At 38.2% G+C, this 27,470-nt stretch overlaps 4 protein-coding genes across 5 annotated transcripts; 2 read left to right on the top strand and 2 right to left on the bottom strand.

The window, feature by feature from the left end:
* Window positions 1-1,302: 1,302 nt before the first annotated feature.
* On the bottom strand, window positions 1,303-16,409 carry LOC124064714 (sialic acid-binding Ig-like lectin 12). Of its 2 annotated transcripts, XM_046399393.1 has the most exons (12): window positions 16,249-16,409; window positions 10,197-10,330; window positions 9,542-10,108; window positions 8,016-8,085; window positions 7,477-7,833; window positions 5,634-5,924; window positions 3,266-3,520; window positions 2,900-3,160; window positions 2,712-2,802; window positions 2,429-2,521; window positions 2,243-2,315; window positions 1,303-2,164 (listed from the first exon to the last, which is right to left on the bottom strand). In XM_046399393.1, exons 4-12 carry the CDS (start codon window positions 8,062-8,064, stop codon window positions 2,129-2,131), a joined length of 1,506 nt encoding a protein of 501 aa, XP_046255349.1. In that variant the 5' UTR covers window positions 8,065-8,085; window positions 9,542-10,108; window positions 10,197-10,330; window positions 16,249-16,409; the 3' UTR covers window positions 1,303-2,128. The 2 variants fall into 2 exon arrangements, with proteins under 2 accessions (XP_046255349.1, XP_046255350.1); XM_046399394.1 differs by lacking the exons at window positions 10,197-10,330; window positions 16,249-16,409 and having other exon boundaries at window positions 9,542-10,194.
* Window positions 14,675-15,483, bottom strand: LOC124064736 (myelin-associated glycoprotein-like; the record flags this gene model as incomplete). Its single annotated transcript, XM_046399436.1, has 2 exons — window positions 14,675-14,998; window positions 15,048-15,483. Coding segments are annotated over 2 exons (684 nt in total), but the record flags the coding sequence as incomplete, so codon positions are not given.
* Window positions 16,410-17,422: 1,013 nt separating the features above from the next.
* On the top strand, window positions 17,423-21,028 carry LOC124064718 (sialic acid-binding Ig-like lectin 13). The gene is made up of 12 exons (XM_046399404.1): window positions 17,423-17,588; window positions 17,966-18,040; window positions 18,172-18,567; window positions 18,660-18,956; window positions 19,072-19,171; window positions 19,382-19,417; window positions 19,511-19,543; window positions 19,658-19,699; window positions 20,074-20,109; window positions 20,195-20,266; window positions 20,399-20,426; window positions 20,522-21,028. The coding sequence occupies exons 2-12, from the start codon at window positions 17,995-17,997 to the stop codon at window positions 20,582-20,584; spliced, it is 1,149 nt and encodes a 382-aa protein (XP_046255360.1). The 5' UTR covers window positions 17,423-17,588; window positions 17,966-17,994; the 3' UTR covers window positions 20,585-21,028.
* Window positions 21,029-21,123: 95 nt separating this feature from the next.
* Window positions 21,124-27,271, top strand: LOC124064705. The gene is made up of 14 exons (XM_046399376.1): window positions 21,124-21,223; window positions 22,807-22,870; window positions 22,962-23,348; window positions 23,431-23,718; window positions 23,802-24,098; window positions 24,228-24,605; window positions 24,693-24,980; window positions 25,061-25,354; window positions 25,794-25,938; window positions 26,031-26,057; window positions 26,159-26,197; window positions 26,301-26,354; window positions 26,465-26,498; window positions 27,088-27,271. The coding sequence occupies exons 2-9, from the start codon at window positions 22,828-22,830 to the stop codon at window positions 25,901-25,903; spliced, it is 2,085 nt and encodes a 694-aa protein (XP_046255332.1). The 5' UTR covers window positions 21,124-21,223; window positions 22,807-22,827; the 3' UTR covers window positions 25,904-25,938; window positions 26,031-26,057; window positions 26,159-26,197; window positions 26,301-26,354; window positions 26,465-26,498; window positions 27,088-27,271.
* The last annotated feature ends 199 nt before the right edge of the window (window positions 27,272-27,470 follow it).

Below are 27,470 nucleotides of genomic sequence, written 5' to 3'. Positions count from 1 at the left end.
TCATTTACCACACGTTAAATTTATCTTCCTCATTTGTGATGCAGCGGAACTTGTGGCTTCCTTTTCGGTTGTTGCATGGTCAGTCTCAGATTACAATGCTGTTGAATGAATGACTTCACCTTCATGTTGATGTTGGCCTTTTGCACTTCAGGACTGAAATGCTTCAATACAAAAGCTTGTCCCACACAAAAAAGCAATGTGTCCGCTGATGTTATAGGTGACAATCGTATAAATCATTTCAATCATCTTTAAGGCAATATACTAATATTTCCTTCATTGTATTGTGACCTGCATTGGTATGATACATCAACCCCCTGTCGGTAAAGGTGAATGATAAAGTACTTCCTGCTCTGTGACTCACACTGCCCCATCTATAACCCCCACCCCCAGTTCACCTGGAATCGCTCTGAAACTGTCATGTTCCAGTCAAAGATGTTGAAAGCATGTAAATGGAAAACAGTGTCAGCCCTGACCTTTAGCTGCCTACACACTGACTTCAACATTTGTACACATGCAACCAAAAGCAAATCACCAATTGTTTTGACCGAAGGGAAAGATTAAATAATCGGAGCACCCAAGGAAAACAGACAGATTTGTGTGAATTGGTTTAGAATGGGGAGGATATTTTGTACACTTGTATTTCACTTGTTGTTTCTTTTTATAATACTCAGAAGCAGTAATGTTAGATCATGATGTCTCTGATGGTTAAGTGTGGTTAAGTGGCATTATGTGATTTTTATTGAATTTAGTTAAGTTGTCAAGAATGTTCACTTCTATTTGTAGTTATCTAATGTCTAACAGTCTTGCATTACTTTCATGAAGGTTATAATTTTAAATCTTTGTCTGAACTGTTTTAGAAAAGAGTTAATTCAACTTTGTAATCATACTAGAGGACGCGGTTTGATGCACAGTTGAATTACGTTGTTATACTGAGGGGTGTTTCACTGATATAAAAGTGACAGAAAAAACACACAAATTATATAATTAAAAAACCCATAGTTTTACTGCTCATCCTGATGGCTGACACAGAGTTCATGCACTAATGTGTGGTCATAGGTTTGGGTCAGGAAGTGAAATTCTATTAGGCATTGTTTGAGGTCTGGTGTTTGTACCAAAGTTAGAAGAGGTTCATGTTTTCTGTGTGGTTTTGCTTGAGTGACATGAGGTGTGTGTGTGTGTGAGATTATCACCCAAGATTGTGACAGCTTTGACTTCCTGTCAATTTACTGCTTACACTCTTTCAAGCAGGACAAAGGTTTTTTTCACACTGACCAGAGCATATACGCAGGCTGCAGATACAGTTTTACATTACACTAAATGTTCAATGCATACAGTGACAATGTTGTTGCAATGATGTTGCACCAAAAGACCAGCACTTTACTTCTTTTGCTATTGGCAAGAAATAAGCATCCCACCTGTTTTTTTTTTCTGCCACTCTGAAAAAGAGGAAAATAAAAGTTGACACTTTAATGCTGGAGTGACCGCTTGTGGCGTTTTGCCAATATGAATGCGACTCTTCAACACACATAATAATTTGTGTTATCTCCCTTCTTTTATGCAATAAAAACACACAAAATGCAGACAAGCATATTTGAGTTTATCAACAAACTGAAACTTATCAAGACACATCTTCAAAAGGGAGAATTATTGCATTTTTCCACTCAAAGTATAACAAAGCAAAGCAGGCAGACAAGGCCCCTCAGTAACAATGGCATTTTCCCGGTATGCAACATCACTAGAGAAACTTTTCCTAATCCTGGAATTTTATAACCTGATTCGAAGACCTACAGTAGAAAAGCATGTGTTTTAATCAGATGATTGATAGAGTATAAACACCAAACATATTTGCAAGTACAGTACTGGTTATTATTTAGTGGTAATTTAACACAGCACACACTGATCAGAGAAGCAGTCAGGAAAAAGTCCTGAACGAGAGAAACAACAACTGCAAACACAATGCATTAATGATAATGTTATTTGTAGACATGAACATTCTTCACATTTGCTAATTACAGGAAATAGAAAAATAACACTTATATATCTATAGCATATTTTTTTCAATTTTCTTGACCAACATCAGCTAACACACAAGGGGAGTCCAGCTGGTCCTCCAGTGACTTCAGTGATCTTACATATTGGCGTATATTGCGTCATCACAGACAGCCTGTATGGGACACAAGATGAATTCATTCCGTTCTTACAAGCATGGAAATAATGAATTGATGAAGAAAACTTTACATACCTCCATGTTGCCATATGCAGTGTAATTTTCATAAATGCTGGGGCAATAGTCATCATTCGGGATTTGCTGTTTTCTGGGGACAGGATGCAAAAACAAACATGTTCCAACATTATGCAGTATTAGTGTTCTTGTAATCTTCTTCATCACGAGGAAATTTTAAATTAAACTGAAGTGAATAACTTTAACCTTTTTGTCACAGCATATTGAGGGAGCTCCACGTCTTTGACTGCCCTCATGGTGCTCATGTGAGATGCTGGTGCGTCTCCAGATCTCCCCCTACTGGCAAAATAATTTTTCTTTAGTTTGGGATGCGAAAGAAAAAGAAAAACTGATGTACATACTTAAAATGTTTTATACCGCTCAATTATTGAATGTTATAATTATGAAAAACATGAAAAAACTGAAAAGAGAACTGATTTAGTTTTCTGCTTGCTTTCAGTGAGATGAAACATGTTTATTATCAACTTACCATTTTTTTATAACTCCCACTGCTAGTAAAATTATCAACAAAATCACACCTGCTCCAGTGGCAACGATAATATAAAGTCTCTGCATCGTATCTGTCCAAACAGAAGACATATGGCATGTTGCTCATTTGCAAAAACACAGCTCAAACTAACAGTCTATAGGTGTATGAAATTTTAAAAACTTCCTTACTGTTAACATGTAAAAAGATTGTGAGGTTGGCATTGCCCTGTGTGTTGTTAGCCAGACAGATGACAAACTCATGAGATCCAAGCTCTGCCTGCAGAATCCACTTGGTACGAGAGCCCTGTTCCTCTACCATGGTGCTTGGGAGAACTCTGTCAGGAAGCACAAAATGGACCATGCAGGGAGGCTCGGACTCCACAATGCACACACACTTTACAATATTGGCAGCTGAAGAGCAGAAAGACATGGTCTTAATCTCAGGGGCATCTGTAATGACAATGAATGTAGTTGTGAGTAAGCCATACTTTCAATTTATGGGTTTAAATTACAATTCTCTCCTTTATTTTGACTTGTTTTTCATTATATACGTACATAACACATTGAGGTGCACAGGGCTTGATTTGCCTTGTCCTACTGAATTATTGGCAGTGCAATAGAACGCCCTTATGTCGTATCTGGAGACATTTGGCAGCAAGAAGACCTCCCCTTGATGCAGTTGGGCACCAGTTTCACTATGCCACTCATAGATGGTGGCTGGAGGGTGAGCATCACTGGTGCATTTCAGCCGTACAGTTTCTCCTTCATTTACATTTAACTTGGATTCAACCATCACATTCACAGGAGCATCTGTGTGAAAACAAACAATTCATAATAAAAAAGTAAAATGTCAAAGTAGAGTTGATGCCCCTGCACATAAATGCAGAGCTAACGTTGAGCAATTAAATGCTACTGCTAGCACTGCAACATGCTCTTAATGATGATGCTAACATGCTATGTTGCCATGCCATGCATGTTAGCAGGTAGACGCAGGTATAATATTTGGCATGTGTACCATCGTAGTTGAATATGAAGCACTCTAAGATTTAATAATTAGTACTAAAGGCAAATAACAACTGAGGCTGAGGATAGTATCTTTAGTTATGCTTGCATGTGGTCATGAACCAGAGTATTTAATGATTCAAAATTTAGAGCAGATGATTGTACTAAAACAAAAGTCAGGGTCCCACTACCATCCATTTTCTATACCGCATATCCATCAGGGTTGCGGGGGAGCTGGAGCCTATCCCAGCTGACTACGGGCGAAAGGCGATGTACACCCTGGACTGGTCGCCAGTCAATCGCAGTGCCAACACACAAAGACACTCACGCACACTCACACCTAGGGGCAATTTAGAGTAGCCGATTAACCTAATGTGAATGTTTTTGGTATTGTGGGAGGAAGCCGGAGTACCCGGAGAAAACCCACGCAGGCACTCTACAGAATGTAGAAAGGGGGTGGGCTGACAGACAAACAATCTAACAGTGCCCTTCCTTGAGTCAAGCAAGGCTAAAAAGCAAACGGAAATGGCCAAACTAAGTTTATCAAACTGTTACATAGGTTTTTATGTGCACATACATAATACACAGAAAGAAAAGAAGCTTCTGTCCTGCAGCCAGCTCATCCAATGTAAATAACAGTAAAGAACTTTAAACTGTATTTGAATGCATGTGTCATGATAAATAGTAGAAAGGAAACAAAGAAAGAGAGGAATAAACATTAAATCCATTATGTGACATATGGTCACCCTAAAATCTCGTCTCAAATCATCTTATTTTCTGCCGCTTATCCGGGTCCTGGTTCAGGTCTAGGTCCGGTTCACTGGGCAACAGCCTCAGGAGGGAAGGCCTGACCTGAGTGTCCTTTCATCGGCCACTTACACCAGCTCGTTTGGGAGGGGGGACACAAAAGCATTCCCAGGTCAGACGAGAGACATAGTCCCTCCATTGTGTCTTGGGTCTGCCACGTCCCCCATCCTGACCAGATGCCCGTACCACCTCCTCTCCATGCCAAGGAGCAGCTGCTCTACTCCTCCCAGATGTCCAAGCACCTCAACCTTTCTCTAAGGCTGAGCCCATCCACCCTGCGGAAGAAACATCCTCATCCACTTGACCATAGGTGAAGGTTGGGACATAGATTGACTGATTAACCTAGATTGACACCAAAGGGGGATCCATGTTTTCCAACTATAGAAGGATCACACACCTCAGCCTCCCAGGGAAAGTCTATGCCGGGGTGCTGGAAAGGAGAGCTAGTTGAACCTTGGATTCAAGAGGAACGTCTTGACTGTGGAACACTGCACCAGATCTACAGCTTGGCAAGGGTGTTGGAGGGGTCATGGAAGTTTGCCCAACCAGTCCACATGTGTTTTGTGAACTTGGAAAAGACTTTCGACTGTGTCCCTCGAGTTATCCTGTGGGGGTTCAATGGACTGTTGCTACCTAAAATATCTGCCTATTGGCCTCATTCGCCTCATAGCAAGAGGGTTCCAGGTTCAGACCCCTGTCTGGGCCCTTCTGTATGCAGTATGCATATTCTCCTTGTGTCTGCGTGAGTTTTCTCCGAGTTTCTCCGGCTTCCTCCCACAATCTCAAAAACATACACAGTAAGGTTAATTGGCTACTCTACATTCCCATAGGGGTGAGTGTGTGCGTGTGTGGTCTGTCTTTGTGTGACAGCCCTGTGATTGACTGGCAAAAACTCCTGTGTCCTGCCTCTCACCCATAGTCAGCTAGGATAGGCTCCAACCCCCTCATGACCCTGACTGTTAAGGGCTATAGAAAATGGATGGATGTCTACCTATTCGTCTGCTTTTTGACCTCAGTGTGCTTTGGCTTAAAATTTCATTTTTATTCTGTTTCTTGCCCCAGTTTGTTCTAATTCTCTGTTCACATTCATTCAAACACTTCCATATATACATACATTTTACTTTGAGGACCTTGAATGCTTTGTGATGCTTCCCGCCCTTGTATCCTACAGTGCATTGTAAAGACTTCATGTGATCAGCACTGGTCGGGTGAAAGGTCAGAGTAGATGTTGCATTCCACTGGCCATCCTCAAGCTTCTGTGTTGCGAAATCTGCCTTTCCTAAGTGATTCCAGGTGAAGACAGGAGGAGAAGCGGGGCAGGAGTGAGACACAGAGCAGGATGCTGACACAGGTTTACCCTCAGTTACTTCCTCATTCACAGAGAAATTGATGGGATTTGGTTCACCTGTAATAACAAGAAAGGTCATGACAGACAATAGCAAAAATCAATAACTAAAGGAGTGCACTTAAATGTAATGAACTGCTCAATGAAGTATGTCTTTTAAAGCTTTGTATTCTGGCCTCAGGTATTTCAACTCAAAATTTAAAAACAAACCTCACACAAATAAAGAGATAAAAGAATTACACAAGCACTGATTTGTTACGTATGAACAGGCCTAAGGTATACAAACATACAAGATGAGTTATCGCTGTTGTGTGTTGCTGTTTTTCTGAAGTTTTTATTTCATCTAACCCATCTATTGCCATCTTTCAGTTCTGGTTAAAAATAAATTACAATGAAAGAGAGATAACTTTAGTTTTGTACAACAAATTAAGTTCCCCTTATTTAACTTCAGTTCAGTTCAGTTCAGTTTATTTATATAGTGCCAATTCACAACAAACATTTTCTCATGACACTTTCCAATTAGGGCGGTTCTAGACCAAACTCTTTAATTAAATTTTGTAATAGAAACCAATATTCCCCCATAAGCAAGCAGTTGGCGACAGTGGCAAGGAAAAACTACCTTTTAGTTGTCACATCACAAATGAAAAAGTTTTCAGTCTGATTTCAAGTTTTATAAAAATGTTGACTTATTTTTGTACAGAATATAACATACACAAATTCTGAAAATGAACAACATGAGTGTGCAGAGAAACTCTTATTATGGAATCTATTAAAAGAGGAGGGCCGGGTTTTAGTGACACAAATAAGGAACTGGAAATTGTTTTTGAGAACTTTCAAAGACAAAAGATCAATAGATTAAGACTGCTGTTCAGTTTAAAGTGTCTATATCACTGGAGTCTTAGCTGTTTGTACTAACATAATAAAATATAATGAAATTTGAATAGAAAGAGTAAGTCAGTAACATAAGAAAGAAACCAAATTAATGATTTTTCACTGACTGATGACTTATCTTATAAAACGCTGAAAATATTCCACTTTATTACGGTCACAAAAACAGTATTACAAACTACAGTGAACTGTCTGTACTCTCTCTACAATGTGAGGGACACTGTTTCTTTTGAGTAAAGTTGTTGCACAAACTGTACTAGACAACAACGGTTGGACTTTTTGAGGTCAAAGTGTTGGTGGTATTGTCAGGAATAGAAGGTTGCTTTGGGGACATTTGTGCTGCTTGAAACTTTCATCTTGACTCAATACCATTTTTTTTCCCCCAGGGGAAGACTTGTCTAAGAAAAGCTGTATTTTGGACACACTTTAATACAACTTGTTTATTATGAAAAGGTTTTTAAAATGTTAAAATTTCGAAAATTGTCATATTTTAAAGGCATAATCAGAAATGTACGTAGGTAATCCTTGACAATTTAACTAGAATTAAAAAAAAATAATAATAATCTTGTTTGCAAGTTTTTTTGTAGATTGATTATATAATATCAGTTACATGTAATGCATTAAAACCTTAACATAACTTTAACATAAAATTCAGAGTATCAAGTGAAAAATATCATGAAAAGAGATGTCTGGGAAAATCTAGCCATTTAAGAAGTTTACTTACTGATCATTGCAATGGAGACCATGTTCTTTTTGTAAGAATACTTTTCATAGCCCTTTATTTCAATCCTGAAATGGAAAGGCCCATTGTCACTTTGCTGAAGGGGATCGATCTTCAGAGAACAGTTCTTCTGACTGACGTCTCCAATCAGTTCTGTCCGAGTCCGATACTGCTGCATTATTGTAGACTCAACTGGGTGATAAATGAGTTCATCTGTAGCGACTTTCCACATCGCAGTGAACTCAGTGACACGGTTCTCCGGTTCTGGATAGTTAAATGAGCAGGGGATCACCACACAAGATCCAAGGAGACCTTTGACTGAGGATGGCACCTCAATTGTCCAGGATGAGGCTTCATTTTCTGTAATGTGTAAATGCAGAGGGAAATGTAACTCAGACTGAAAAACACACAGTGAGAATGGACTGGTGGCTTTAATAAATTCACTTGAAAGTTTAGTTCTTGGTATGAACAAAAATGATAATCAACAACAAGTATGTTTTACTGTATATCTTGTGATATTCAGTGTGGAGAATGTAACATACCTTTGACACAAAAGCATACAAAAAACAGAGTCCATTTTAAAGAATCCATCTTGTACTCTCAGAGTCAGACCTGCAAATAAAGTGACAAATATTTCCAGACTTCTGTTGTGTCACAGTCATTTTCCATTTTTGGCATGCAATAAGCTAGTTTCCATTCCACTTTTAATACAACACACATCCACTATTAATACACAAAATCGCACCTTGTCTCATTAGACTGAGGAAGTATATCCTATTACTCATCGTTATTTTTTAATATTTATTCTAACCATGTCATTTGCTCTGAACTACTCTAACCTGCACTGCGTGTTTATCAGGTTTTACTGTCATAACTGCACATAAAAAAATAAAAGTCTAATTAATTCTTCTAATCTTTATTTTTGAAAAATGTGATCTCTGCATCCCTTGGCTTTATCACAATGCATACTAGCCTGTTGCTCTGACTTCCTCCTTCAGATGTTCAGGAATCGTATGTATTTTAATAACCACAACTTCTCCAAATTTATTTTTGAAAAGAAACCTAGAGCTCATCGCCTCCATTCGGCGATCACCCGACACATTTTTTCAAAAGGGCAATTAAACGCGTAATTTATTTGCTCACCACCACTATTTATTCATTTAGAAGAGAGCCATTGATTAGTGTGGGCTTACTCTGAGTTCAATGAGAGTAAGTTTCCTTACTGTAACAGGACAGGCTGTGAAATGGCTGTATTAGGAATGACAGTGATTTGCATAACAGTGGGACTATCACAAGGCGAGGATCTCGATTTACCAGTCAATCTACATTTCTACCCTCACCTATGGTCATGAACTATGGGTTGCCTCCTGGAGGCCTCCCTGGGGAGGTGTTTTGGGCATGGGAGGACATCCTGAGGAAGACCCAGGACACGTTGGAGGGACTATGTCACTCAGCTGGCCTGGGAATGCCTTGGGGTCCACCCACAAGAGGTGGAGGAAGTGTCTGGAGAGAGGGAAGTCTGGGCATCCCTGCTCAAGCTGCTGCCCCCGCGACCCAGCCCCGGATAAAGCGGAAGAAAATGGATGGATGTATGGATGGGAATATCACTTTTTAAAATCATTTGTTGATGATTAAATGTTTATCATCTGCACTGGCTATGCGTGAATGAAAGACAGCAGTGACCACAGTGCAGAGAAGACCACAAACATGTTAACATAAAATGTGAGAGCCACAAACTTTATTTACAGTAAAAATAAATTGATAGGACCAAATGTAATCAGCTGGAAGGATGAATGTATTTAACCATCAAACTTTCTTAAATGTGAGTTTCATAGAAAGGACTTTACAATACGATGACAACAATATGAGATATTATACAATGATGTTGTACGAAGGCGAAACATTTTTCTGAGCAGGAAGTGCTGACTGCAAGCAAAACCATGCAAACTCATTGAAACTTTCATAGTAGTCTTCAGTATCTACTTTATGCAAATACATTTATTTAATACACAGTCAACTCTTTTTTAAGACATTATGGCCAATCTTAAGAAAGTGACATTTACCGTACCTTAACCTTTGCTCAGCTGATGTGTGATATCTCGTCCTGCCACTAATTTCTTCTTTCTTTCTTCTTCTTTTTAATATCTGTTCTATTTTCAACTTACTTCCTGTTCAAAAAGTTCACGCTTGCAGTAGTATGTCAAAGGGAAAGTCAGTTGCTTGTGGCAGACCTCCTTTGTGTGCAGTTACGCCTTCAGACATTGCAGCTGAGAGGATCTTCGTCTCGCAGCATGGATTTGATTGTCCACAGTGAATTCAGTCATTCATGGCCCCTGATCTCCAACAAATGCAGGGTTCAGCATCTCTCCACTGTCTGGATAAGAGCTGCTGCTCTCTTGGGCAGCGAGGTCAACGTAGCGGACGCTGTGAGTCAGGTGGACCCTTTTCACAGATAAACTTTGCTTTCCTTTAACTCTCCAGAGATCCTCTTGGTACTGTGTCAAGAAGTCCTGCAGCTTGACTGTATCCTCTTTCTGGCGTCCCCACGACAGTTTCCTGGGAGGAGGAGTAATGGAACCGGTGGATGCTGAGTTACCCATGACAGAAAATGTGCTTGGATTTGAAGTTTGCAAACCTGTGAAAAACCGAAAATGGCACCCAATAAATGTCTGTTAAAAGTTACACATAAACTGTAGAATCAACACAAAATGTTGGTCATTTACCTGTTTATTAAAACACAGCACTGCTTCTCCTCACCACTCGTTCATCTGCTGAAGATCCAGCCTTCAATGAGAGGTCCTCGAGCTGCCCGATTTTAAAGACAGGCCCGCAGGGCCACACTGAAAGCTGACTTTGTCTGCCAACAAAAGAGCAGTTAATCATATCCCTCTGGATGAGATTAAACACAGAAACAACAATACATGTTTATCAGTGCTGATTAATGGATTTATATTTATATTCAGCTTGTATTCATCAGTCAGTTAATCACTGGGAAATCAATCCCCCATCAAACAAACCCATAATCAAAGAGTTTTTACCCTCATGTTAGAAGTTGTAACTATTTGTTTTAAGATAAGGTCATTATTACAGTCATTCCTATTGGCTGTAGACTTTCATAGTGTACTGAAGTTTAAACCTCAACAGACAAATAATTTTCTCATAGCGCTGAAACCTAACAGCAGAAATTAGCTCCATAATGATATTTTGGCCATTCTTTATTAAGTTCAGCTGCCCATGTCACATTATTTGACTCATTTTACATTTTATGAATACTTGTGATTTCTCTTCTACTTTACTGCTGTTAGAAGCAGAATAAACGGAAGGTAGGAGCTACTGCAAGTGAGTCAGAAATAATTTGCTGAACAGTCAGTCCAAAGTAACAAAAATCGATTCTGTTGAAGAAAGCTGGCACACTCACCCTATTAAATTCTAGTAGATTTCAAGATTCAAGAGTCTTTGTTGTCATTATGCAAGCATAACGAAATTTTGTGCAGATTCTCGGCTTAAAAACACACTTATAAATAGTCAGCAGAAAATTAAAATTGCACACTTAAGAAAAAATATAAAAATATAAAATATAAAATACAAAATACAAAACGAGGTAGATAAAAAGTGCACTTAGTGCCAGTCTATGGTATGCTGTGTGTGTGTATGCAGATAGACGGGGGAGGGTGTATGTGTGAAGTCCTGTAGGGGGGTGGGATGTGAGTGTTTCACTGTAGGGGGGTTCGTGCTGGTTTTAATGTTCCTGTACCGCTTTCCTGATGGAAGCGGTACAAACAGTTTGTTGCCCGGGTGGGTGGGGTCTGTGGCAATGCGTCTTGCCTTCTTCTGGACTCGGGCAGTGTAAACTGAGTCCAGATCTGGTAGACTGCAGGAAGCATATCTTTATGAGGAAGCATACCCTTCCTCAATTTTGCTTTCTTTCCAATTATTTGCCTTTATAATTTTCCCATAGTCCCAATTATGTTTTAATATCACCTGTTATTTCAGTGCTGAAAGACTTTTTGGCAGTAGAAGAGCTTAAGTTGGGGCAACTGGACTTCACTTTAAAGTCCAGTAGCCCCAACTCGCGAGATGACCTGGACGACTGAGGATCTACACAGACTTTTTGACTGCTTTAGGCCACTTGTATTTTTAAAGCATAATGTTTATGAGCAAAGTCCCACATGTTGCTATTTGGATGCAGATAAGTGATTGTTATGGAAATTTAATCATGATATTCACTTTGTATAGAACACATAAATATGTAAAAATGACTGCTAGACTTTAGTTTTTGTGGTTCACTTCTATTACCTGCCTCAACCACTGAACAACTGAATTATTAACCTATCACACTATCTATCTCTCAATCACATTTGTCAGATAATTCAGTTTGTTTCCACTACTTGTTTCACATCCTTCCTTCACTAATTTCGGCTCCACAGTGCAAAAGTGCCACCATCTGGCCAACATGGCTGAATGAACACAGAGAGTGGACAGCTTATGTCAAACATCCATGGCACAATGGAATCCATTCTCCAAAATGGGTCATACACCAGTTGCATTCAAAGCAACTGGTGTATGAAAAAAAAAAAATTCCAAATGTCCAAAGATTGTTGAATACTGATGAAACTTTAGCATAACTCTTGGCTGTGTAGGACAAATGTTTAACCACCCAAAAAAATAAGGCAACAATTTCAACATATGGTGTACACATCAACATTTAATGTACAATAAAAACCCTGATGTGCTTACTGATACATCTGTTCAACAGGAAAGGGTGGGTTAGTTTTTGGTATATTGAGAGAGTCAACATGTATCTTTTTTTAGACTGGATTGAAACACTTCGTTTTGTGCTTTTGGACCATGTTATTGCTGGCTATAATTATCATCTGAGATAACCAAACACAGTGTGACATCAAGCTTTTTTTTTTTGCTTTTTTTTTCTGGTATGAGTTTAAAAAGTAATAGTAGATCAATTAACTACAAAGAAATGCAAATTATCCACTTCTGTATTGACTTAATTAGCATACAATGTCCTCTTCAGGGAACCAGGCTGCTAAAACATTCAAGCTTTGTTTAAAAAAAATTATATCTGTTTTTATATCTTTTTCTTTAAGTTGCTATTACGGTAATGCCATTTCTTTAAGCTTATATGTGAATAACATGAAAGCAAGTACAGTGGTCAAATAACAGAGCAAAAGGCTCAAGGCTAACGATCTTCCTTTAGTAAGACCTCACTGCCCTACAACAGAGTATGAGTTGGTCTGCAGAGGAATTAACGAGACAAAAACATCTTAAAATCAGAAACGCAACTGGATCTTCACCATATAAGCAGTTATTTCCAGTTCAGTCCAGTTCAGGTCCTTTCCCAGCATGAACTCTTGGCTCATGTTATCTTTTCTTTCCTGTTTTCCACCTCACAGAGCTGTCATAACAAGAATGTAGATTAGCCCCTGTACGTATTATTGTTGTGACACATAGAAAGTCTCTGATTTTGTTGGCCCTCACAGCATCAAACAGCAGAAACAAAGAGCAGACTTTTTCTGGACTCAAGTGATCATCTGAAAGTACAAGAAAATACAATACATACATACATTTTGCATATATGCTATACATTTCAAATGAAGAAATAAATAAATCTGAACTTCAAGTCAAATGATGACACGTAACACGTAACAAGTTTTTGCCTCTAACTCTTTTGGCTTTTTAGCCAATTTTAAATCAAGAACATATGCTGTTGCCTGCTGGGGCAGCTGCCTGAGGGTGAGGGACACTAACAGACTCAACAGAATCATCAAGAAGGCCAGTCATGTTGTGGGAGAGGAACTGGACTTTCTGACAGTGGTGTCTGAGAGGAGGATGTTGTCCAAAATAAGAACTATACTGGACTTTCCCTCTCACCCTCTCCACAATGTGCTGATCGGCTACAGGAGCTCGTTCAGCAACAGACTCATACTGCCACGATGCACCACAGAGCGACACAGGAAATCATTCCTGCCTGTCGCCATCAAACTGTTAAACTCAGCACTGTGACGGACACACTCACTTGTATATACAATGTACATATTGGCTACTTCTACTTTTACACATTGTACATACCTGTATTTTTAAATTTTCTTAAAAAATTTTGAATACAGTTTTTTGTAAATACCTGTACTTGAGATTTTAGTTTTTGTGTAAATACCTGTACTTGAGATTTTAGTTTTTGTTTTATCCTATTTTTATACTCTGCACTTTTCTCCTTTCTTGGTCAGGAATACTGCATGTGCAATTGTCTGTAGAAACAAGAATTTCCCTCCAGGGATTAATAAAGGAATTCTGATTCTGATTCTGATTCTGATTAAGCATTTAGCCCTAAAAGACAATTGCGGTTGCCGCAGCAGTAAGTGCAGAATAACACCGTTTACACATTAATATATGATCTACCATTGACAAGCTTTTCTTTTAACAAGGGGACAAACAAACCCATGTCACTACAAGGTGTAAAGGCAGCATTGCAGTCAGAACGCAGCTGGCCTTTTGGAACAGATCTCAGCCAACAGTGATTGAAATATGCAGTGTGACTATATTGTTAAGATATACATTTCCAAACAAACAAGCACCTTAGTACACCTAATCCTGTTATTTAAAATAAACAGGCAAAAAGTTAAGGCAACCAATCCCACTTGAATACAAGAACATAGAGCTCATACTCCACATTCAGCAACACCTTATGAGCAGTGTGAGCTGAATAGACTGAATGACGTGTAAATGAGGGCAAATTTGTAAAATTTCTTAAATTATGTATGTATGCGCTTCAACTGTGAGTGAACAAGTCTGTTTGGGATTCTTCTGCTCCCCCCGTAGCCAAAAATGCTTGCAGCTTTAAATGCTTTTAAAATACATTTTGAGAGTTGCTTTTGGTTTAACTTTATAAACAGCACAACTGATGAAGAAACTTTGGTGGTTTCACATACGTCAGTGAGCTTCTTTTTTCTACTTCATTCAGCGTCTGCTTCTGATTAGATCAGTGAAAAAGAAGAACAGAAAATGAACAAACTCAAAAATAAAACAGAGTGAAAGAAAATACAGCCCTTCTTTGACAGCTATTGATACTTTCTTTCTCTGTAATGTAAGTCTGTAATGAACTCACTTGCAAAGGACTACAAAGTTCATAGTAGCACTGATTGTTGTGGAAATGATTGTATCTGCAAACAGACAGAATTTAATGAAGAGTCTTTTTAATACAAGCCAATATATAAGTGTCCAGTATATAAGCTTCAAAATGAAAGACATCTCACATTTTACATAGACTATCCTTGTCGAAGAGGATAGCTTTCCATTGTAGTGATTTCACTATGGTCAACCTTCTCTCTGGGAATGAATGTGAGGATTGAATCTACCTGCCAGTAACCAACAGGAAGTTCTTTGTAATCCTCAGTGATCTCATCTGCCGTGCCCCTACTCCATGTGAATGAAGGCATATGGGATGGGCAGGTATGGGTTACTGAACACATGACAGTGTAGAGCTGAGCTTGAATGGCTGTCTTTGAGTGAGTCAGTTTAATTATTTATTTATTTTTTTTAAAAATGGTATAGGTATATGAAATTGAATGTTGGTGACATACTGAGCATTGTCAATGTGACACAGCTGTCAACAAAGGAGAACTTGTCAGTGGTGGATGTGTCAGTCTCTGTTCGTGCTAATTCAATTTGGAAGCAGAAAGGGCCGTTGTCATGATCTTTAATGTCAGTGATTTCTAAGGTGCAGTTGTCCTGACCAAGTTGTCCCAACAATCGTGTGCGGCCCCTAAAATTTTCCAAGACTTGAGTGCGATCTTCATAATAGATGTGTTCGTCTCGATTTTTTGAACGTTGCCAGATCCCTCTGAGCCTGGAGGTGGGGAGCTTTTCTTGAGGATGGGTAAATGTGCAGGGTATCACAACACAGGATGTAACCAGGGCATCAAGGGTTTGTACAACCTGGGCCTTACTTACTGGGGATCTCCTTGAGGAGTGTATGAAATATATTGTGCATAATGTATAACATCATACTGGAAACAAACAGGTGACTTAATTATGTTACCTGCCACAAACAGAAGGAGTACCATCGTTTTTATCTCTTTGTCCATGCTTCTTTTGTTGGTGGAATACACAGAATCTTGTTTAAATGAAATGAAGCAAAAGAAGAAGAGGATAAAATCACAAGTCAAAATGAAAGTGAAAGGAATTTCTCCGAATAGAACAAATCTTTGCATGCAAGAGCCTGTTATTGATACAGCAAAGATACTGGCATTGTTAATGTCCTCATACAGGATGTATTATTTGTTATTTACAAATATTGGATATTCAACTTGTGGTATAATTTGAATATAAAGTAATTGTCAGAATCTTATCTGAGTGAGAGTTAGAGAGCAAGAGTGCTCATCAAAATAAATGCTGTAATTGTGAGATACAGACAGAAAGATGACAATCACAGACCATAATTGTAATGGTTGCTATGACGCCTTTTTAGTCTCTAATAATTTCTAATCGTAAATGTGTAATTTTTTTTAGGCTATGCTCTCACTGCGAGGTACCACACATAATATTGTTTTATGACCCACCATGGCAGCAAAAATATTTTGTTTTCCATGTACATTCAGCTGTACCCTTGGTGTAAACATGGTAAAGCAGGTGACTACAACATCATATTCAGTTCAAATGTAGAACACTCAAAATGCAGAATAAAGACAAACTTAAATACATTTAGAATCAGAATCAGAATCAGAATTCCTTTATTTATCCCCGAAGGGAAATTCTTTAACTTACTTACTTAGAGCGAACTGAAGCAGACAGGGCAACACAAAAAACTAAAAGTGGCCAGAAATCAAGGAGTAAAAAAGTCCTAACAATGAACAATCCAAATGAGGCAGATAAAAATAAATATTAAAAAAGAAACCAAAGAAAACCAGGAACACGGGGAGAAACACAAAATGGACACACAAGGAACACAGACACAATGGAATGAAAATAAACAAGGCACAAATGGAACTTACCGTGACAGCATGAAGAGAGCGGTCAGGGAAAAAGGACAACCACAGAACATTTTAACAGACAGAAAACTACAAAATAAGACTGGCTAACTAAAATAAAAACACTGAACCATGACATATTGAGTTTATTTTGAAAGTTTTCCTCCGACCATACTGTTGGCAGTAAAGTCTGTTCTCGGTTACAACCAAAAGCAAGCATGCCAGAAATAGTTAAAATAAACATGACTAGCAGGTGTCACACTGCGAATCTCCTAATGATTAGGTTTGTATACTCAGTGTCTCAAAAAATAAACAGAACTGTGGATATAGCAACAGCTAAAAATCAGTCCTGCGTCTGTAGATAGGTGCAGTGAGTAATGTGTGGTCTGGGTTCTGGGGTGCCTAAATGGGATTTGAGAGACACCAGTCACTGTGCCATCAAAAAGCCCATGAAGGAACAATAAGTTAAGAAAGCTACAGTACAAGACTTCATCAGAGCATTGTCAGGGAAGATACGAAGCCTTAGATGAATTTAATTTATGACAGTATGTACATCTATTTCATTTTCCTTATTCTTTCACTGAGCACTGAAAGTCAGCACTGGAAGATCGCTTTTGTTACTTTCAACTATGTAACTGCATGTGTAACAGATTTATTAAGTTGGTGATCCTACTTCCCATTACAATCTGTCTTAGTGTTATCACTGAAGATAAGATAAGATATGATAAAAACTTTATTGATCCCGCAGGATATTGTTGAAGGTGCACTGAATTTAATTTATTGTTACAAATTTACTATTTAACTATATTTTACTATTATGCTATTTACTGTCTTATTTTGCTGTTTTATTATGATGTACTATGGAGATTTCCTATTTTGTTGTTTTTGAGTGCTGACAGAGACCACTCCCTACTTAATGCACCATTAGCTCTACTGCTTTCACTACATCTGCTTTTATTTCACCCACACAGACACACCAAGAAAAAACTGAAAGAAAGAAAAAAAGGCCTGCAGTTATTTCTGTTGCCTGTAGGCGTCATTTCTTTGTAAATGCAACAGCAGCGCTCCATGCCACATTCTTCTCAGCAAAGTGTTTTTAGAAGGTACAGGCTGCTCTGATCAGCCAGACTTCATCAGGTAAAGTTCTACATTAACTCTAATTTATACTTGATTATGCCAATGGATATACTGCTGAGCTGATGAATAATGTAGCTTTACACTGTTATTTATCATCATTATATTTCTGAATGATACTATTTATGTCTTCTAACTGTCTGTTAAACTGTTAGAACGGTTATGAGAATGAATATAAATGTGTTTGCAGGCAAGCCATAACTATTTTTTTTATTTTTGGGAAGACAAATTTAAAATGTGTTATGTGTAGTTTCAAATGTGTACATCCTGTATGAGGACATTAACAATTCAAAGATTAGTTCTGTTTGGAGAAATTACTTTCACTTTCATCACCGTTTTGGCTTGTGATTTTAACTTTTGCTTCAATTCATTTAAACAAGCTTCTGTGCATTCCACCAACAAAAGAAGTATGGACAAAGACATAAAAATGATGGTACTCCTTCTGTTTGTGGCAGGTAACATAATTAAGTCACCTGTTGGTTTCCAGTATGATGTTATACATTATGCACAATATATTTCATACACTCCTCAAGGAGACCCCCAGTAAGTATTTTCTTTCTTTGTCACTTCCATAATTCTCTTTCAGCCATTACTCGCCCTGTGGTTACTAGAGACTGGAAAGCCGAGGTTGTACAAACCCTTGATGCCCTGGTTACATCCTGTGTTGTGATACCCTGCACATTTACCCATCCTCAAGAAAAGCTCCCCACCTCCAGGCTCAGAGGGATCTGGCAACGTTCAAAAAATCGAGACGAACGCATCTATTACGAAGATAGCACTCAAGTCTTGGAAAATTTTAGGGGCCGCACACGATTGTTGGGACAACTTGGTCAGGACAACTGCACCTTAGAAATCACTGACATTAAAGATCATGACAACGGCCCTTTCTGCTTCCGAATTGAATTAGCACGAACAGAGACTGACACATCCACCACTGACAAGTTCTCCTTTGTTGACAGCTGTGTCACATTGACAATGCTCAGTATGTCACCAACATTCAATTTCATATACCTATTCCATTTTTCTGTATGATACTCATCTCTTACTTAATCTCTGCCTTTTTTTCATTTTTAGCTGATCCTCCAAAGCCTACACTGACTCACTCAAAGACAGCCTTTCAAGATCAGCCCTACACTGTCGTGTGTTCAGTAACCCATACCTGCCCATCCCATATGCCTACAATCACGTGGAGTAGGGGCACGGTAGATGAGATCACTGAGGATTACAAAAAACTTCCCATTGGTCTCTGGCAGGTAGATTCAATCCTCACATTCATTCCTGGGGAGAATGATGACCATAGTGAAATCACCTGCACAGCAAAATTTCATGGAAGAAAGGAATCCTCTTCAACACTGAACCTCTATTTAAAACGTGAGATCATTTGCCTCTATTGTTGAATTTTGAAGACGTCCTCTATTTTGATGTTTATAAATTAGATATATTTTTGCAATATAAAATATTAATGGCTCTTTCTGTCTGCTTATAGGTACAACAAACTACAACCACATCATCATTCCCACAGTGGTGGGGATTGCTACTGCTGTGATCTTTGGAGTCGTCTGCATTTTCATGATTAAGAAATACAAGTACGTAATGCAGCACACTGACATTAACTATTGAACAGCACATCAGAGAAGTAATAAAGATTTTGAGATAAAATTATCTATTTTCTTGCCCCCCCCCATTTTTAACACACAAATTACATTGTTTACATATTATATTGTTAGAAAATGAAAATGGATGGATGGATGGATGGATGGATGGACATATTACATTGTTTGTTCTTTTTCCTCAAGGAGACGCATCACAGAACTGCAAAATCAGGATGGCAGGTAAAACATGTTGCAATGCAGATTTAATTCATAGTGCTAATTAATTAAGTTCTTTTCCATCATTAATATAATACAATTTTTTGTAATGTTTAGCATGTGGAACCGACTGTCCAGGATTTCTCGCAGGTGAGAAAAAGTAGTTTGTGATTCTTTTTCTCATGCTGTATAAATGGCAATAATGCTGTTACCTTAGTAGCTTTTAACTGTACTTATGTATAATTTGATGCGTGAAATTTTCAGGTTCCGTTCTGGTGGCCCTGGACCATCCAGTTCTGATCACAGGCAAGGGGCATTTTAGGGGTCTTTTTCTCTCTTTGTGCTAAACATAATTTTGGGAACTAGTTCTGTACTCCGTCTTCTAAGGTGTTGCATAGACTGCACTGCAATTTTGCGTGTCTGTGAAGAAGTGTATGATGTGTGTTGTTTTTGATAAGATCAGATGCATTTAATTATAGACCAATTTGCATAGTTTCTGTTCTCCTTTTCCTGTACAGAGGGTCTGTTTGTAACAGATTTATCACTTGGTTGCTTTTCCAGTTCAAACATATTTTGGTTGTGACAATTAAATCAAACATTAAGAGTGGATTTTTGTGATAATGAAAGTAATAGAGCTCATTTTAATTTATATTATGTCGCACACTTTGTTTCCACAACAGAAGGCCAAACAGGGACATGTTGGATTTGGGCCATATGTAAGTGTGTTAAGTGTATTGAAGTTATGGAGTTAAGTGCTGTTTTCCTAACTGTGTAGTGACGTGTAGTGATTTTATTCCGCAGCTCCAATAGTATGAATTCAAAATCTTGTGTCGACCAGAAAGTCAATAAGCCTCGTTTCCCATCCCCCAAAAGGTACATGGCTTACTCGACTTGAACCTGACCAGTTAATAAAATACAGATATGATATATTGTAGCACAGCAATGTCAAATGTTATTATTTTTCTCTGTCTTTCTGCTGTTGCTATTGTCATTAATGGGCCTCAGCCAGCCAAAATCCTGCAATTACAAAGAGGTACAAAATTGTCAATGATTTATTCCCAAGAATCACATACAGTACAAGAGCACTATCGACATCTGTGACAATAATGGCCTGTGAATCTCTCACAGGAGCTGGATGATGGTGACGATTACATAAACACTGCCGATCTCAACGTCTATGGAAACCTTTGAAAAGAAAATTTCCAGAGAATGTTTGTGATCAAAGCAAACCTGTTCACACTTATCATGATCATTATGTATTAAGCATATCTACTGATCGCAGCCATGTTGTGTGTGACTACTGTGCTAATCTTTCATCTGTCATTGATAATTTGACATTATTATTTTAGGACAATGCAAGTTGAATATATGTTATCACTGGTTTCATAAAATTTATTTTGGAATGTCCGCAATTCTAAGCACTACTGCATAGCAATGTTGCGCCGTAGTATTTGTTTTGTATTTGTGTCATCCTTGTTGAGCATGAAAAATCAAAATGATGTGGTTATTGAATTAAATAAGTAATACCAAAGATAATGGTTTAAGAAAGCAAAACAAACAAACAAAAAAAAAACCCTCTTGTCAAAACAAGAAGACAAATAAGTGTATTTCCTAAAATGTCAATGTCAATGTCAATGTCAATGTCGCAAATTTACATGCATATGCATATGCCTTGCATAAACTCATATAAGAGTGATTGCATAATTGTGGTTATCTTGTGGTTTGTAAATTGTATCCCCACCCACATTTTACAGGGAGGCTACTTAAAATCTGTCCAAAGAAATTTTGTGAAAGGTGTTAAATCTCTTTGTAATCAGCTTCAATTCTGTGGTAAGTCATTCTGAGCTTTAAGGAAAATATATGTAGAAGATTTTTTTCCTGTATTTCACAGTTTATTTGCTGAAATGCTGAATTCGAAATCAATTAGTCAAAAAATGATTAATGTATCCATTGTGATGTTTGACATTTTATGCATTCATCAAAATGTGGTTGTTGACACAAAGTAGTGCATACTTTGATTTAGATTAAAAATCTGAGACATGAAACTGATCTTGTATGCTCTAAAAAAATCTGTCTCTGTTTTAAAATTGATATTAATTCTAATGCAATGTTAATCTAAATCCTGTGAGGGAAAGTAGAAACACCACACAGAAATGTTTTTTCTTTAAGCTGAGATAATTTTGCTTGTTACAATTAACCTGAAGAAGTTTTTGAGAATGTTTTTCCTGAAGTCTGCTTTGTTCTGCTTTACATACATGCATCTCATGTAATCTGTATCTTATGTGTTATTTGCCTGCAACTCTTTGCTGTTGTGTCCATTTATGGCAGTTTTAGTAAAATTAAGTTTCTCTTTTTAATTTGAAAAAGAAATAAATACAATGCAAGACTGAATGTGGCATTTTTTCTGTGCATGCACATCATGAACAGTGGAAACTCTATGATTGTGTTATGATTGTTTTTCAGTGAGTATAAAAGTATATCACTTTTTATCTGGACTAGGCATGTTGAATAGCTGCAGCATGTATGTGTGTTCTTGTCCTTTTCTGCATGGGATGGCAAAAGTCCCACTCCACCCACATAGATCTACAGACATTCACCCTGTCAGGCTTGATATGTTGTCTTCTTGAGCTTGACACGTACATCCCCCTCTGAAAATATCACACAAACTAAGGCTCAGTTCCTCTTTTGAGCCACTTTTTAAGATTTAAGTCATATGGCTATAATGTTTTTATCTTGTAATATCCAAGATCTGGATCTATTTGTTTTAAATACATGCCTGTACTGTAAAACATTGTTTAAGTTATTATTCATGCACACAATCTTCATCCAGAAGACTGGAGTTTGCCTGCCATGTGTGACCAAGCACACGTCAGTGATCTTTTTTGTAAACATAATCACATAGTTTTTGTCCCTAAACTTAACTCAAGTGTTTCATGTCAACCAAGGCTTTGAGGGAGGAAAGCTTAATACACAAGGGGCACAAAGCTTTGTATGGCCTCCACAACACTAAAGAGATGGCTTTGTACATTGGCATCGGACCATAAAGGGTAAAATTTTTGTCTGAATGAGACACAGGGGCGGGTCAAAGCACTGGTATCTGATGATGGGACGAGAACATATTGAGGCCCCAGATGGTTAGTTCACTCACTCACTCAAGTATTTTTTTTTTGAAGTGCCTACTCTTTTCTAAACAGTCTCCATCAACTACCTTAGATGGTTTGTTACACAAAACCAAACCAAAAAAACTAGCTCCGAACAAGTAAGGTCTTTTTTTTTTATTGGTTGTTTATTTTTTTGTTTTTTGTGTTTTGTACCAGGGACCAGAAATATCAGAATTATTTTGTTGTATGTAGACTAAGCTATATGTTGTAAAGTCTTTCTTATCTGATGTATTTATTTCACATATATTTTAGGTATGCGGTACCATCTACAAGATGTCTGGATTTAGCCATTTACTCCTGAGCTTTTGTATTCTAGGTATTGCAATTTTCTGCTATTCAATTGTCTGTTAGCCCAACATATAAATATTGAACCCACTCTTTTTAAAATGAAATTGATTTCCTTGCAGGTTACATTTTCTGCAGTTCTAATGCTTGGAATGTTAAGATGCAAAGGAATATCAAAGGATTGGTGGGTTCCTGCCTTGTCATCCCTTGCAGTTTTGACTACTATCAGCATCCACCTCCCAACCCCAATCGTGTGGTTTGGTACCAGTATGTGAGCAATGGTTATCCTTTGGTTTATGACAACCGGCATCCAAATTCTGTCATTGACATATTTAAAGGAAAAACATCTAGAGTATATATTGATACATATGGCAAGCAATGCAGTCTAAAAATCTACCCAGTTCAATGGTCCCACCACAGACAGAAGATTTACCCCTGGGTAGATCCAGAGAATGTTGGGAGAGGCACCTATCGATTCTTTGATACAACTGTAACAATTGAAGTCTCAGGTGAGTTCATCATGGTGAGTTTACAAATAGATCATTTTTAGATGAACATATATTCATTTAATTCTACGTCTCCTTTGTAAAGACAGGGCAGCGAAACCGAATATTAGAATCTCTGGAGAGATGAAAGTTGGACAGTCTGTGACAGTGCAATGCACTGTTTATCACACTTGCCCCACTAATCCACCCACTCTGAGTCTCAACATCCCACGGCAACACCACAGTGTAATTCATAGTGTAATTTCTGGTACCACTTTCAAAACTACCTTGACAGATACAATGGAAATAGTGAGAGACCTCCAAACTGTGGAGTGCTCTGTCCGGCACACTGGTGGTATCACTGCAAGAGCCTCTAAAACCTTAAATGCAGAATGTAAGTGATGGATATGCAAGAATAACACATGTTTCTCTTTTGTGCTGATCTAGAAATTTTAACATTTACCTTTTATATCGCAGGCTCCTTTTTTCCTTTGACTATCCAATCGCCATCTGATGAATTTCTTGAGGGAGAGGCAAGGAAGGTGACCTGCATGGTCTCATACACATGTGCAAAAGATTTGCCAAGCCTCACATGGAACTACGGTAGTATGCCAGCTTCAACTGATATCAAGAAAAGTGCAAATACTCGTTTTACTGCTGTCTCCACACTGACATTCACAGCATCAGCTAACGACAATGGAAGGTCTCTGACGTGCTATGCACAATTCAATGATGGTCAGAGGCTGGAAGCGAGCAGGACTCTACGTGTAAAGAGTGAGTAGATATAATAATATTCTTCATTTAATAACTAAACCTTACCAGAGTATAGAATTTTATAGCACTTAAAGGGCTATAAAGCACAACTGCACTGCATCACACCATCTTTGCTTTTTATTTTTGCAGGACATATGCTCTCTCGTGGTTGGTCCTTCACCACCCCTGGAAGCATCAGAGGCATGAGAGGCTCATGTATCATCATTCCTTGCAGATTCAATTACAGTATTGCCCAACCTGCTGACCTCCAAGTTATATGGTACTTGTTCCAGAGCAATGGATACTCACCTATATATGACAAAAGACAGACTGTTATTAGTAAATTTACAGGAATAACCAGCTTGACTGGATCTGCGCTGGAGTGGAATTGTAGTCTTAAGATTGAGAAACTGAAGATGTCACACAACCTGGACAGACTTTTCCCTTGGATAGACAAGAACCCTATTACCTCCTACCACACCCAGGAGAACACATTTTATGACAAAACCACTCAACTTATTATTTCTGGTAGGTATTTGGATACTTTCATTCTACCTTTTAGTCAGTTGAAATATGCAATTCTGCAATTGACCGTTCTTTGCTTTGCTTTCATAGAACATGCACAGGAACCACAGCTTAGCCTCACTATTGTTCCCAGAGTAGGGGAGAAGAGCCGAGTGTCTTGCAATGTGCGCCATACATGTATCTCTGGGCCCCCCACTCTGACCATAAGTGGTATAAATGGAAATGACCACACTATGGACACTCTGGTATCTGAAGGGATTTGGGAAAGGAAAGTAGAGCGAACTTGGCCTGTCAAAGAGGAGGACCAGACTGTGAAGTGTACTGTAAGCTATCATGGTGGTCAGACAGCTACAAGTGAACTCAGGCTGAATGCTGAATGTGAGTACAATTTGACAACATGTGTTATTGGGATTAAAATGAAGTTTACATATAAACATCGCTATCACCTTTCTGCTTAGGCCCATATGAAGAAATCAAAATGAGTGAATGGCCAGGAGAAGTAATGGAAGGTGTGGCAAAGAGCGTAATTTGTTCACTGTCCTACGTGTGCAAGAAAAAAAGACCAACTATCGTGTGGAACTACAAAAACATGCCTAGTTCCTTTTTCATCGAAACAATCAGCAACAATAAATATAAAGCAGTATCAAATTTAACCTTTATTGGCTCTCTTGAGGATGATGGTAATTCTTTGAATTGCACCGCTCACTTTGTCACTGGTGAGACCTCAGACTCTGCAACCATTCACGTAAGAAGTAAGTTCCTACATGTCAGGTGGTCGCTTAGTCGCTTAATGTAATAGTTCAGCATTTTCAGAAATATTATTTGCTCTGGCAGAGAGTTTGATGAGAATAATATCAAATCTGTCCATTAAAGCACAGCCTGAGCACAACTCCCTGTAAAATCACAATTTGTCGTTTTTGCACTTTGCTTCATATGCATTAATCAAACAGAATATAACATTTTATCTAGAGTTGCCCTTAGATGTGCTGCACAGCAGATTTTAATGCTGTTTGACAGAGGCAGGTTGGCTATTTTCCAGTCTAAACTAACAGTCTTTAACGGACAGATATGAGAATCTATAAATCTTTTCATATAACTCTCTTCCAGGAAGAAAATGAGGATGTGTTCCAAATGATGAGATAGCATATGAGGAAGAATGAATTAATAACTGCTTACTGTCATTTTTTCCAGGATACGAGGAACCAGTCGAAGTATTAGATTCGCAGGAAACCGACAGTGGTTGTACGTCTTTATGCCCTCAAAAATCATCTTGCTGCCATGTTATCTCACAAGTGAATTGATTTCTGGCAAGCTGGCAAAATGCGAGGAAATCCAGGTAGGTTTGCTTCAGTGTCGTTGGCTTTGACCTTTTACCATTCTCACTGTTGAAATTTCTGTCTAACTGTTTAACTGATGCTGTTCTTAAAGGACGTCATTCTGGGACAGATTTTCAAGGTACCATTTCAACCTTCTGTTATATGAATGAATTAATGGGAACAAATACCAGACATCAACTGAAAATATTAATAGAAATAAAATATTTACTGTCCTTGCAGACGCCAACACAACACTGCAGATCTCAGTGTCGGCTATTTGTAAGTGTTAATCAGTGCTCCTCAGTGATCCTTAGGGCCACCACATGGTCCTAAGTGTTTTGCGCAAAAATTGATATTGCGTGATGTCCTCCTCCTATTGTAGAAACAATACCACCATGGTGAACCAGTCCAAACCACGCTTTCCATCCCCGAAGCAGTGAGTTTTACAAACGCAGATGTCTGTCACACTTTTAAATGACATATCATTGTAGTTCATTTACTTGTACATTAATTGTCCACTTCTTTGTACATGTTTGTTTGATCTAGTAACCAGAGACCTCCTCGCTCTGTCTGGCCTGAGGTTAGTAGTGCTGTGGTGAATGGGAATACCTAAATCTGGTGTAAAACAGTAGGTTAGCTCATGTTTCTCAGTCAACCTATAGGTTATAAGTGCTGGGTCTAAGGCAACTAGATTCTTGAAGACATTTCATCTCTCATATAAAGCACTTCTTCAGTTCTGAATGATGGTGTCAGTATGACTCAACTGAAGTGCTTGTGGGATGGTCAAACAACATCTGAAACCAAATCCCATAATCCAACAAGCAAGGCTTTTGGATGAGAGGCAAATCTCTAAGAATTTAAAATAAATCAATGTGCCTTTAGTATTTAGTGCCTCTTTGTAGTTGTCCAGTTCACAATATCTGAAGTACTGCAGTAATACTGGTGTTAGAGCAAAGCTGTTTTTATAGCAGCATCAGGTAAAATGATCAGTCAAACAGACCTGAGATACACTGTGGTCACATGATGTTTTACTTCTCTGATGAGGACACCATCACTGTATTAATGCCCTGCATTCCAGTATAAAATTTGTTTTGTAAAACAGCATTTAGAAAGCTTTAGAGAACAATTTGAATTGTAATAAATTCCGGTTTTTCTCAAATTTGTTGCAGGATTGCGTATACGGCAACATCTGAGTTCTTGGTCATGTTCTTGTCATGGAAAGATCACGTGCTCCCAGAACCATGCTCCTATTCATACATGTGTTGTGTAGTGCATTTATGTTTGTGATGAAAAATATGGATTAGCTGGTGCTTAACTGAATTTGTGCATCTTTTAAATAAACACAATAATTTTTATTTTGCCTCAACTATCTGATATAAACTATGATTTGATTTTTTTCCCCTCTAATCACTTAAGACGGAGGTAGCTGTTAATGGTATACAACTACTGAGTCAATGTGAAAACAGGAAACATCAGACCTCAGAAGGTACATATAGTGTATTCTTAAACACACCATCACATTATGAGGTGTGATTTTAGTTTTCAGAAGACT

Source organism: Scatophagus argus, chromosome 9, assembly GCF_020382885.2.
Source record: "Scatophagus argus isolate fScaArg1 chromosome 9, fScaArg1.pri, whole genome shotgun sequence".
Taxonomy (NCBI): Eukaryota; Metazoa; Chordata; class Actinopteri; family Scatophagidae; genus Scatophagus; species Scatophagus argus.
Note: the sequence above shows the minus strand (reverse complement) of the source record. Positions and strands in the feature narration are given on the sequence as shown.

Bases quoted from the DNA above. Each gene is read 5' to 3' on its own strand.
- LOC124064714 (XM_046399393.1), bottom strand. From the start codon at position 8,064: ATGGATTCTTTAAAATGGACTCTGTTTTTTGTATGCTTTTGTGTCAAA. The intron at 5,925-7,476 runs GTAAGTAAACTT...TTGTTATTACAG, and splicing joins GGTCTCCATTGCAATGATCA to GTGAACCAAATCCCATCAAT. The intron at 3,521-5,633 runs GTATGTATATAT...GTTTTCACACAG, and splicing joins CAAGGTCCTCAAAGTAAAAT to ATGCTCCTGTGAATGTGATG.
- LOC124064705 (XM_046399376.1), top strand. From the start codon at position 22,828: ATGTCTGGATTTAGCCATTTACTCCTGAGCTTTTGTATTCTAG. The intron at 23,349-23,430 runs GTGAGTTCATCA...TCCTTTGTAAAG, and splicing joins TGTAACAATTGAAGTCTCAG to ACAGGGCAGCGAAACCGAAT. The intron at 24,606-24,692 runs GTAGGTATTTGG...TTGCTTTCATAG, and splicing joins CACTCAACTTATTATTTCTG to AACATGCACAGGAACCACAG.
- LOC124064718 (XM_046399404.1), top strand. From the start codon at position 17,995: ATGGACAAAGACATAAAAATGATGGTACTCCTTCTGTTTGTGGCAG. The intron at 19,544-19,657 runs GTGAGAAAAAGT...TGAAATTTTCAG, and splicing joins CTGTCCAGGATTTCTCGCAG to GTTCCGTTCTGGTGGCCCTG. The intron at 19,700-20,073 runs GCAAGGGGCATT...TTTCCACAACAG, and splicing joins CCATCCAGTTCTGATCACAG to AAGGCCAAACAGGGACATGT.